General features: G+C 38.4%; 1 protein-coding gene across 3 annotated transcripts in view; it reads left to right on the plus strand.

Moving 5' to 3' along the window:
• LOC120626730 (UPF0565 protein C2orf69 homolog) overlaps positions 1–9,790 on the plus strand; it is a 20,835-nt gene extending 11,045 nt beyond the window's left edge. For all 3 annotated transcript variants that reach the window (XM_039894387.1, XM_039894388.1, XM_039894389.1), the window contains 6 exons: positions 604–712; positions 2,584–2,663; positions 4,105–4,260; positions 5,468–5,574; positions 7,027–7,139; positions 9,248–9,790. In XM_039894387.1, the coding sequence (XP_039750321.1) occupies positions 604–712; positions 2,584–2,663; positions 4,105–4,260; positions 5,468–5,574; positions 7,027–7,139; positions 9,248–9,382 (700 nt within the window). In that variant the 3' untranslated portion in view covers positions 9,383–9,790. The remainder of the gene's footprint in view (positions 1–603; positions 713–2,583; positions 2,664–4,104; positions 4,261–5,467; positions 5,575–7,026; positions 7,140–9,247) is intronic.
• Positions 9,791–13,182: the final 3,392 nt, after the last annotated feature.

Here is a 13,182-nt window from a genome sequence, read left to right on the forward strand (position 1 = left end):
GGAGTATGGTATCATACCTCTAATAGGTTTCTACGCGACATAAATCGCTAAGCGGCCCGTCTTTGTCGCTAGTGTGGTCACTAGCCACGGCCAAAGCCTCCCACTAGACCAGAACAAAAAAACAGAAATTATAAATTCCCCAATTGCTTCTGCCGGGAAGCGAACCTGGGACTTCCTACTTGAATTCACAGCGCTATCCGTTGCGCCCTTAACTCCGCAAGTTTACATTAATGTCAAATTAAAAAGATAAGACGACTCCCCTGGCGCGTGAGCGCCGTGCTTTTAAGGTTGTCCCGTTTTCGAACTCTGGGAATTTATAATAAATAAAAATAAATAAATATACATTGACAATACACACATCGCCATCTAGCCCCAAAGTAAGCGTAGCTTGTGTTATGGGTGTTATAAATATACATAAATACTTATAATATACATATAAACACTCAGACACTAAAAAAAAATAAGGTTTATCGCACAAACATTTTCCAGTAGTGGGAGTAAAACTCACGGCCTTGGACTCAGAAAGCAGGGTCGCTGCCCACTGCGCCAATCGGCCGTATATACGAAACTATATAGAGAAATAATAGAATTGTTTTTTTCAAGGTTACTACAGAGTGTCAGTAACAGGATAAAGTCGTTGCCCACCGCTGAACTGCTAGAAGCAGTTTCGACTGTCACACTACCGGAGGATATTGACATTGAAGAGTTACATGTAAGTTTGATCCTATCCTATTTCAAATTCAAAATACTCATATGTTGTCGCGGACCGTCTCTTAGAACTTTTAAAGGGGAACAATTTCGTTATACTTACAAGATACTTCCGTTGTTTTGGCGCAACGTTTACCGTTACATGACCTATCGATTATAATTGTTTTTTAATATAAAAAACTACTCTTTGCGACTTAAATATAAAAGTTATACATATGCTGTCGCGGACTTTTTTGTATGCATTATTAACCTCTACAACTTTTCTATAGAACGTTTTTTTTCCGACTTACTTTGCAGATCTGACTACTACGCAGTGGCGTGCACTTCATACAAGCACAAAAGCACTGCCTTCCCTAAAAAATTGTATGTCTCATAAAGGAGAAGATTTTTTCTATTTCATGCCATCTTCCTTCTTTATGCATACCCTGGTCAAAAACCCTGTGCACGCCACTGTTACTACGCAAAGTTTTTTTTTTAAATTTTCCACAGGTATCATGCAGCCACATAATTTTTTGAAATCAAAAATTATGTGGCTTAATATTAGTGAAAGAATTTTCAAAATCGGTTCAGTAGATCCAGAATTTTTATTATTATTTATTTATCTACTCAAACTCATATTTAAGTATTTATGGTATAATAAGATATGTTTTAGTATATTTATTTTTTATATTTATCAATAGTTTTTTTTTATTTGTGTAGTCTGGTTTATGTATTAGTATGTAGATATTCGTATGTATGTACTAAAGGGTGTACCCCACCTATTTGTTTTCTTTTTAGTTTTCGTAATCCTAAGGTTGCCTGGCAGAGATCGCTACTTAGCGATAAGGCCGCCTTTTGTATCCTGCTTCATTCTTCATGTGTTTGTTTTTTTTTGTCTAGTTTTTCTGAGTGGTGTACAAATAAAGAGAATAAATACAAAATAAAAAAAAATTACCCACCGACCGTGTCACAAACACTTTAAAGTAACTTTTACTTTATAATATTAGTATAGATAATATTGCTTGACACAACCGTGGCCCGTGTATGGTCAATGTCCTTTGCACTTTTTTGCGCCCCTTGGTTGCAAAGACGTACCCCCAACGTACCCCCAATGGCCTGTCGCAGTGGCGTGAACTGGATTTCTTACCATGGTACACATACAGCAGGAAAGAAGAAGTCTCTATTGCAAATACTAATAGAAAGCCAGGTTAACAACAAAAAAAAACGATAATACAAAACATGTGCGCAAAGGCGGTCTTATCGCTTGAAGCGACCTCCTCCATACAACCTTTGTTTGAAGAAACATATTACATTTACATAAAACGGGATACTCCAATACCCAAATTGTGTTTTTTTATATACATTACATACTAATACTTCATTTATAAAGTAAAAAGCATATATATTTATAAAAAACTAGTGGACCCCAGCGCCATCTGTCGGCTGATTTGTGAATCTAAACCATCCAGGGTGCCACCCAAACGCATACAAAAAAATCCATTCAAATCAATCCAGCCGTTTAGGAGGAGTTCAGTGACATACACACGCACACAAGAAATATATATATAAGATTGCAAAAATGAAATGGCAAAAAACATCCTCTTAAACGAGCTGTAGATCATTTTTAGGTTAGGCTGTGCTTTTGTGCATTTATGAAGTGCACGCAACTGGCCTGCCGCAAGCCTGTCGTGTAACACGTAACCGCACAATAAAATCAACCGAAATTACACCATATCCTCCCCTACAATCACAAGTTCAGTCGTATTAAGTAATCCCTACCAACAAATCACACTATCACCGTTATCAAACCACCCTATTAAAGCCAGCGTGTGTGATGCGTTCTTTATGGACACGTAACCCCTCGTCACGATGTTAATGTTGTTTGTCCGTTGCAAGAACGCGTCCATCCACCGCTCGGGGGAGTCCAGGTCGAACGGCTCTAGCAGTCAGGCGCACGCGTCCGCCGCTCACAAGCCGTGAGTAGGTTTAGTTCCAATTGATGTTGTAATAGATTACCTGTGTAACCATTTAATCTGTTTGTATGTAGAAATCTCGCGTCTCTGTGTTTGTTTATGGTCGCACTACTGCGACATGGCTCGACCGCAGTGCGCAGATGATACAAAATGCAGAAAATTTCCAAGTTATAAACAGTGTCGTGCATAGAGGGTATGCAAAGGGTATACAGATGATATAAAATGAAGAAAATCTCCAGTACGAGTTATAAAAAACTTAAGGATAGGCATTGTAAGAGTTATAAAAAGCACCCCCTAAGTATATATAACTCGTACTAGATATTTTCTTCATTTTATATCATCTGCATACCCTATATGCACGCCACTGGTTATAAATACTTAAGAATCGCCATTTTATAACTCTTACTAATTATGAAAATTAAGCTCAATTTGCTATAAGTTCGCGAAGGAGAGAGATCTTCGGCAATGTACCCTCTACGCACGTTTCGCTCCGAAACCGGAGCATCCTCAGGAGATGTTAACTTTACAATGGATAATTAAAGATTTTAAACTAAGATTTTCGTGGTTTATCAACATTTCTTAAATATAGTTCAACGGGTACATACTACGATAATATTTTTGGATTTGTTTGGACTCTCCCGTCCCGTCGTGACCACGATCCATGCAACCAGGTCGAAATATCGACAAATCCAAAATATTATCGTGGTATGTACCCGTTGAGCTATATTTTTAAAAATGTTACAATGGACAGATAATTAATTGTTAAGACAGTGGCTTTTCGCGGATTATAGCAAATTAAGCTTAATTTTCATAATATATCATGGATTTCCGCAGAGTAACGCCTGCTTCTAAGCAACTCTTACAACTGTCTTTAGGTTTTTTATAACTCGTACTGGAGAATTGCTTAATGTTATATAATGTGTGTGTGTGTGTGTGTGCATATCTCCTATGCACGCCACTACTCGACCGATTTTTATGATTTCAAAAGTTAAACTTCTTTAGAATCGTTGTGATTTGAAATTCGATGAAATGAAAATGCGTCACGATAATGAAACAAACATATATTTTATTAAGGCCCGTTGACACTGAACCAAGGCAACGCCTGAATCGAATGCCTAATGATATCTTTATCTGGCTAGCAACATTCCGTGGGTGTAAAGTGAGCCGTGCGCGGGGCGTTTTCACTGTTTTTGGACACAATGCAATGCATGCAATAATAGCTGAATGAGGGTTCTGTATCTTTTTAATTCTATGCCTTTTTTTATTTATACAATCTCACTTGGTTATAAATGCTGATTCAGTCTTAAGATGGTAGCGGACTAACCTGTTGGAGTATAGCAGACATATAAAACCATAATCTTTATAGGTAGGGTGGTAACTAGCCGCGGCCGAAGCCTCGCACCAGGCTCCTCACTGATTTGCATGTACCATTTTGTTATTTCAGTGATTCCGACCCACTATGGTGGCGGGATAAACTGGCGTTAGACGAGTGCTCTCTGACCCTTGTGGGGTTCAGCAAGGGCTGCGTGGTGCTAAACCAGCTCATCTACGAGTTTCACTACACCAAGACCCTGACTCCTGGGGACGCGCATATGATGAGGTGGGTCTTGTGATATAACATTCATGTTATTAATAAAATCCTTAATAACGATTGCATCTCTTACTAGGCATAACTATTTATATTATTATCTTAGATACATATAATTTAGGCTTATAGCCGTTTCTGAGCATCAGCTTAATGGTGTGTGGTCAAACCCCCCCTCGTGAGGTAGATTAAGATACTAACATATTTTCTTCATTCTACCGAGAAGAAGCCGGCAGGCAAGAAACTCAGCAGTTGCTCTTTTCCAACATAAACAATTTACATTTTAACATTCATTTTTCTATCTTGTGAGAGATGAAAGCGGAGCCAGATGCTTCCAAGCAACCTTGTCATGAAGAAATTCATCAATTGTATAGTAAACATGCTGTTATAAATGTGTTTTAACATATTCTTTAAATTTATGCATTAGTAGCTCCAAAATTACCTTAGGAATCATATTATAAAAGCGTATACTCAATCCCACAAATGATCCCTGTACCTTACGCAGACGATATGCAGATGACACTAATTTATGACCATTTCTTGTAAGTCGACTGTTTATCTCCACTTTTTGTTTATAAAGACTAATATGTTGTCTTACAAATACTATATTGTTATAAATATATTGTGAAGCTACAGTAAGTATGCCTATTTCTTTAAACTTCTCACGGAGGGATTCGCGAGATTTAAGTTTATATATTGACCGTATAGCTCTTTTTTATTTTTTTGTTAACCTGATTTTATATTTGTATGTGCAATAAAGACTTTTTCTTCTTCTTCTTCTTCTCTTTTCTGCAATATAAATATAGTTTCGATATCAGCTGCTTTACCCCATAACAAGATTCCATAGGACATAAAACTATGAAAGTTCGCAAAATAAACAAGCCTAGCTATTTCAACGTCAGTAATCTGTCTAATTTTTCTGACTGCGTAGGCAGCCGAGCTCAGTTTACCCGTTAGTGAATCTATATGGGCACCCCACTGTAGCTTATTATCCAAGGTCACGCCCAGAAAAACTGTGGAAGTCTCTATTTTCAGTGATTCACCATTTATCATTATATTTTTATCAATTTTCTTTACATATGACTTCTGCACCTTTCGCAGACGATATGCAGATGTCACTAGTTTATGACCATTTCTTGTAAGTCGACTGCAATTAGGCAGTATCAGGTTTATTAGCCAGGATCGTTTTGTCGGTTTGTTATTATCAGAGTCTCCGTCGCAGGTTTATGTCCCGCGTGGCGGACATGTACTGGCTGGACGGCGGCCACGCGGGCGGCAAGAACACCTGGATCACGTCGCGCAGTCTTCTGGAGACGTTGACGAGGCTCGGTGAGTGTCCTGGCGCCAGAACTTCGAGCTGGTGTTCTGTTACGGCACCAAAGCCCGATCATTCATCATCTGAAGTTCGTTGTTGGAGAACGTGGGAACGTAATTATCAGTATCTATATATTATATATATTGTAAGTTTATTATCTTAATATATATAAATCTCCTGTCGCGATGTTTGTCCGCGATGGACTCTTAAACTACTTAACCGATTTTAAATTGAATTGGCACTCCGTGAGCAGTCTGGTCCGACTTAAGAGATAGGGTAGCTTAGATCTTTAATTATAGTCGCAATTTTATTTTATTGCAAATTTTTTGTCTATAATTAATTGACAGTCACATGTTATGTATATATATACTACTACTACTCGTTTAAGGCTTAGCTATACTGAATACTTTAAAAACAAAATAAAACGCAGACGAAGTCGCGGGCAACAGCTAGTATGTATATATAGTAATATATGCAAATATATATGTCTATTTAAATGCACCACCTACTTCTCTGCTTGAGCTGTGTTTAACGCCTTTGGTTGCCTGGAAGAGATCGCTATGTAGCGATAAGGCCACCAAATTGTATAGTTTTTGTTAAATTTTTATTTATAATTTTACTATACGTTTATGTGGTGTACAATAAAAGTGTATTCATTCATTCAACGTGAGGATAGGACTCGGAATGATACTAGTTTTAGCTTGACATATAATCGAGCAGAGTTTCCCCCTACAATTACTTGAAACAGAATGAATGCTGGAGAAGGTAATGCTTCCACTTTTATACGGCTCAGGTACCGTTTATAATGTTGACAACAAAACGTACGAATAATAATATTTTACGTTATTAGTTTCTTTTGAAAAAAACATTAAATATTTAGATAAGTATTATTACGAATAATATAAAGCGAAATGGTACTATAAAAGCAATTCTATATTGATGAATCTTGTAGTGACGTCACAACATGTTTATGACGTAGCGTAGGTATCAGCCATTTTACAGTCTAAGACAGAGCTTACCTGTTAGGGACGTTTTTATGACACTCCTGGCCGCAGCGGTGGGCGCTGTGAATTGAACTAGGAGGTCCCGGTTTCGATTTGCAATTTGGGAATTCATAATCTATGAATGTACTCTGGTCTGGTCTGGTAGAAGGCTACGGCCAAGACAAAGACTCCTCAGCCTCAGTAGAAATGTCGACATTTCAGCTCCACTGAATGTTACGAGCGAATGAATTTTTTGAATAACAGTTGCATAAATAGCTATTCAAATTCAAAATTTCTTTATTCATGTATGCCTATCACAGGCACTTATGAAGCGTTCATACATAAATGTTTACATAATTGTAAGGGGATGGTGATAACTTCATTCGCCAACTTAAACCTAAAGCCACGAGGGTTCCAAACGCGCCCTGGGCTATTGAGCTAGTGCGATGTAAGTGCCGCTACGAGTTGCCCAACTTTGTGCAGAGGTGAACATGTTCGTGCACGTCAGCCCGTACCAGGTGCAAGACGAGGGCCGGCCGTGGATCGGCCGCGAGGAGAAAGCTTTCACCGGCCTGCTCAACAAACTCGGCGCGAAGGTAACTGATGCACTTACACACATCGCATCTAGCTCGCATGTCTCAACTTATGGAAGTTAGTACATGCCAGCTTTGTGGTGCAGGCGAGAAACGGACTAGGTTCTTGGAGCAAGTTTTTAGGTATACTTACATATAGCTCGGAGAACCGCTGGAAGTCGGGGTTCCGACGTGCTGAAATGGCGACCCCGCACAGGTAAACGCAGCGTGAGTCGGCCCCCAACGAGGTGGACAGACGACATCGTACGAGTTTCCGGGAGCCGCCGGACACAAGCGGCCCGTGACCGTGGATTTAAGAACTCCCTGTGATAAAAGGCTTGTCAAACATGGGCAGGAGATATTTTTCTCCCGGGGGAAACGACAAAATTGTATCTCCTCCCACAAATTTATCAACTCTGCCAGCATTGGGTGACGGTTGGAAAGAATATTCAAATGAAATAAGTTTAATAACCTACTCTAACTTTTCAGTTATGTGAGTTTTAATTATTTAAATATCACTTGCTTCAACGGTGAAGGAAAACAACGTGAGGAAACCTGCATGCCTGAGAGTTCTACATAATGTTCTCAAAGGTGTGTGGAGTCCACCAATCCGTGCTGGGCCAGCGTGGTGGACTACCTTACCCCTTCTCATTCTGCAGGGCTAGCACGGGCGGGAGCTAAAAATTATATCCCCCGACAAAGGATATTATAAACGCCCACCTGCTAAATCACTGGAACATGGAATAGGAGAAGTTTACTCACGTTTATCGTGTGCGCCAGTGCTCTGAAAGTCGTTAAAGCTGTGTGAAAAGATAAATTTATAATCTTACTAGCGTACCCAGCCCGCTTCGCTTGGCTAGATTTTGCTTTATTTTACTTAAACAATAAACTTACATCATTAAATTTTTAATTTAAGTCTCATTATATATTAAATCATTCATTTCTCTCCGTATTCATTCTCTTCTCGAGCGGGTGAAGATCATTATCTACACCCATGTACACCCAACAATAGAATATCATCATAGAAAATAAAAGCTGTATTTGACAGTTTGACAGTTCAAAAATAGGAGTGCTCCGATCGTCACCAAAGTTTATAGGATTACTCGCCAGGTCAATCCGGAGATTCCCTGAAAGTTTCATTGAAATCGGTCCAGCCGTTTCGGAGCCTATACGGAACATACTCACACACTTTTTCCTTTATATATATAGTGCTGGCCATGCTAGCCGTGCTGTAGTGGACCGGTAATTGGTCGATGTGTATTATTTATAAATATCCATTAGTTATCTTAGTACCAGTTGCGTGCACTCCATACACGCACAAAAGCTTGCCTACCCTAAAATTATTTTATATTTATGTATAACTCATAAATGCGAAGGATTTTTCCATTTTATGGCATCTTCCTTTCTTTATGCATACCCTGGTCATCATCATCATCATCACATCAACCGATAGACGTCTACTGCTGGACATAGGTCTTTTGTAGGGAGTTCCAAATTCCACGGTTCTGAGCAGCTTGGATCCAGCGGCTACCTGCGACGCGCTTAATGTCGTCTGTCCACCTCGTTGGGGGTCAACCAACGCTGCGCTTACCAGTACGGGGCTGCCATTCCAGCACCTTGGGACCCCAACGTCCATCCTTTCTCCGAACTATGTGCCCGGCCCATTGCCACTTAAGCTTCGCGACTCGTTCAGCTATGTCGGTAACTTTGGTTCTTCTACGAATCTCCACATTTCTGATTCGATCGCGTAGATATACTCCGAGCATAGCTCTCTCCATAGCCCGCTGAGTGACTCTAAGCCTTCTTATGAGGCCCATAGTCAAAATGACCCTGGTCAAAATACCCTTAAATATAGTTCAACGCGTACATACCACGATAATATTTAGGATTTGTCGATATTCCTACCCAGTTGCATGGATCGTGATCACGACGGGACTGGGTCGAAATATCGACAAATCCAAAATATTATCGTGGTGTGTACCAGTTGAACTTTATTTAAGAAATGTTGATTAATCACGAAAATCTTACTTTAAAATCTTTAAAATACCCTTACTACCCATAAGACAAGCTACGCTAACTTTGGGGCTCGATGGCGATGTGTGTATTGTCGTAACATGTTTCTTTACCACCAGGTGCATAGATACCTGCACTCTCAAAGCGACGCGCCTCACTCACTTCACATGCACTTCGACGTGCTCGCCAACTTCAAGAGAGTGCAAGACTCCACGCCGCACTCGATGCCGGACTCGTCGGACGAGGAGCCCTAACTACTCCGCGGGACAAACGCTAATCGCATGCGGAATGTCGACCGAAACTTTGCGTTATCGCCATCGCTGATTTACGTAGACGTATCGCCATTTAGCGTTCCGATATCCCGGAAACAGTGGCGTGCATTGCATATATGCAAATAAGCAGTGCATACCCTACCCTCAGGGTCATACAGAGCCTTCAGATAGGACCGATAAAGTTTTGTAACTAAAATGTGCTAAACACCTTGTGAAGAAAATCTCCAGTACGAGTTATAAATACTTAAGGATAGGTATTGTAAGAGTTATAAAAAGCTTACCCTATAAGTATTTATAATTGGTTATCGTAGATTCATTCATTTGATTTCATCTGCATATCCTGTGCATACTCTATGCACGCCACTGGCCGGAATAAGTATTTTTTTAGTCCTTTTCCAGATTGCCCTTGACTGCAATCTCACCAGGTGGTAAGTGATGATCCAGTCTATAATGATAGCGGGCTAACATGTTAGGGAGTATGGTAGGGTAGGCATATTCGGTCCTTATCGGTTTCTACGCGACATCGCGTCGGAACACTCAATAACTCAGCGGCACGTCTTTGTCGATAGAAACCGATTAGGGGTATGAATCTTATACTAATATATAAAGCTGAAGAGTTTGTTTGTTCGTTTACTTGAACGCGATGATCTCAGAAACTACTAATCCGATTTTAAATATACTTTCAGTGTTGGATATCACATTTATCGAGGAAGGTTATATGATATATATATAATCACGCTAGCTAGCTAGCAAAACTGCTCGCGATACGTCAGTGTGATGTCTACGTCAAATGCACAAAATTGGTCACCATAACTTTAAATTTTTAAGACTCCTACGTTGATAACGTATTGTTTTTTTTTAAATTCTTTACCAGTGTAGGTCACATACGTCGTGCAATTTATTTATTTGCCAAAAAGAAATTGAAGTTGCCAAATAATTAGGAACAGTTATTGAGAATTTATAGATAAAAAAATATCATCATCTTTTGGGGATTTGATAAAAAAGCCGCAAAACTATACCGCAGCGTTCATGTTAAATATTCTTCGAGAAATAATTTAATCTGTTAAAATAACACCTTAATTATAAGTTATTACAGTCTACCGGGGCCTACTACCATCACATAAACATTATTATCTTGAAATGACAGTGTATTTGACATACCTTGATATCCCGAAAATAAGGATTACAATTCTGTAACAAAACTTCATCAATATTAAAACAACACTGCAACAATATTTGAGCGATGGTAGCAAGGCCTAAGTTGTAATTTAGGCTAGATATTATAGCCTATCAGGACGCACCAAATATATGCGTAACTCGCTATTGGTTGTTGCGCACTAATATGATGTTACGAGTGAGATAGCATGAATCTCTTGTTGTTGTTGTATTTCAAATCTTAACATGAAGCTACAAGGTCTATATTTCATTGGTGTTTACAACCGTTTTAGTGGGCATTGAATTACTGTTTTCCGCACTAACCAATTTTGTCGATGTATTATAAATGTGGTAGTAAAATAGGCATTATTAATGTAAATTCATTCCATAGTTTTAGTGTATATTAAAAATACGGCTTGGTGTTTTAATGCAATTTGTTACATTAGAAATTCATTAATTTTCCAAGACAGACATCGAGGCGAAAGATGCATTTTTTTAACTTACGGTGCTAGTTTTGTTTATTATTCTTTAATCTGACAGGGCTCTCTTGGTCTCTATCTCCTTTTATCTCAAAACATCAAAAGACACATGTATCTAATAAAAATATGTGAAGATTTTATTTTTTTGTAAATAATTCTTATCCTATACTATACCTAGCTCACGACATGTCTCTCTCGAAATTATTTCGGAGTTAGTAGTGTTGTGTTTAATATACTTACATGGTTGTAATAAAAACAAATAATTACAAATCACATTTCTTCAAAGATTATCGTCATAAATTTTATGTGATATAAGTCAAACTTCCTCCTTTACCGTCTATCTTAATGAATTTCTAATCATCAATTAGTTTTACGGGCCAAATTACACTTTCAAAATAACATTGTATTACGAATAAGTATTGATTTACATATTTATATATCATTTCTTAAAAAGTATTAAAAAAAGAGAATTTTTAAATTGTACAAAAAAGTACCTTCTATTTATTAATTAGTTCTTCAACTGAAGTGTATATAGAAAGATGTTGTTTTAAGGATGATTCACGCTAAACCCATGCTGGAGGAACTCTCAATACTTTTGTGCTCGCATAAAATATAATATCAGTTAAACCTCACTATGCATTGTGTATCGTGAATCAATCTTATGGTTTATTTCGCAAATAAAATATATTTTCAGTCTACTTGGTATCTTTTATTTTAATCAATTAACAGATCAGAATACCGTTGCCCCGCGGCTGTTGCATGAGGCGCAAGGCTCGGAACCGGTTTTAATTTGCCGGAATATTTTTGTTAAGAACCGGTTAATTTTAATTATCTGTGTTTTACCGGTTAACTGATCGAACGAACCGAAATGCTATAGGTTACCGTTCTAATTGAGCAGACCATTTCGGAACGTTTAATAAACCGTTTAATTTATAACCGGTTTATGCAAGACGCGTTTGTCTTTTTGACACATGCCTAACCTAGTTCGTGGTTATAACGAGTCCTACTTCGCTGCAAAGAACAAAAATGGTATAAATCATACATCTTAGGATATACCTCTGAGTCTGAGTTTAAAATATGGAGGGTAGAGGTAAGGAGAGTCATCTTATATGGGAGAAAAGTTGAAAAAGTGTCCAGTGTATGCGCTAAATAACAGTTCAAAAATCCTCCACAATGGCGCTGGTGGATGCACAGGGTATGGTCTGAATGTAGCGATCGTAGATGAATTGAAGTATGCCGAGTTAAAAAATTTAATGTCATTATCGACTAACGTAGTTAATTATTGAGAATTTCAACAACTTACGTTGTACAAAATATTGTGGTAAATATAAGCTTACTTCCTTGTATCTCCATACTTCCTTGTTTATTTTTCAAGCCTACTCTAACAATATTTATATTTGGCGCTTCTTTTAAGAGTAACCCTGATGCAAATGTGGCGCCATCCTAATTTAATACATTTTGACGACACTTTTTCATATACACAGATGACTCTCCTTATCTCTACCCTCCATAGTTTAAAATTTACCATCCTGCGCTAATAGTGGTTTCTGGGCCATTATTTTTACCACATGTACAATAGCGATAGTTTAGCGTGGGAAACTATATTACGCCTATGGTCAATCAATTAAATCCTACTAATATTATAAATGCGAAAGTTTGTATAGATGGATGAATGTTTGTTACCCGCAAAAACTACTAAATTAATTTGACTGATTTTTGGAATGGATATATTTATTTATTTTAATAGATTAGCTTTTTTATATAGCTGGGCTGCTTTTTATCCCTTTGGCGGCCGATTGGCGCAGTTTGTAGCGACCCTACTTTCTGAGCCCAACGCCGAATGAAAGTTATAGTTTCAGACAGTATTTTATTTACTTATGATGTTACCTAACCTATGATTTAACAATAGGTACATATAAACACCCAGGCACTGAAAAACATTCATGCTCATCACACAAACATTTTCCAGTAGTGGGAATCGAACCCACGGCTTTGGGCTCAGAAAGCAGGGTCGCTGCAAACTGCGCCGATCGGCCGTCAATATCTCCGATTACAATCATTATTTATTCCCACGGAAAGGTAACCGTCCTCCGATTTCTACATTTTTCCCACGGGCATCTGCTCACATCCACTCATGGACTCCCAAAT

The sequence above is a fragment of the Pararge aegeria genome, chromosome 10 (assembly GCF_905163445.1).
Source record: "Pararge aegeria chromosome 10, ilParAegt1.1, whole genome shotgun sequence".
In the NCBI taxonomy this organism is placed as follows: Eukaryota; Metazoa; Arthropoda; class Insecta; order Lepidoptera; family Nymphalidae; genus Pararge; species Pararge aegeria.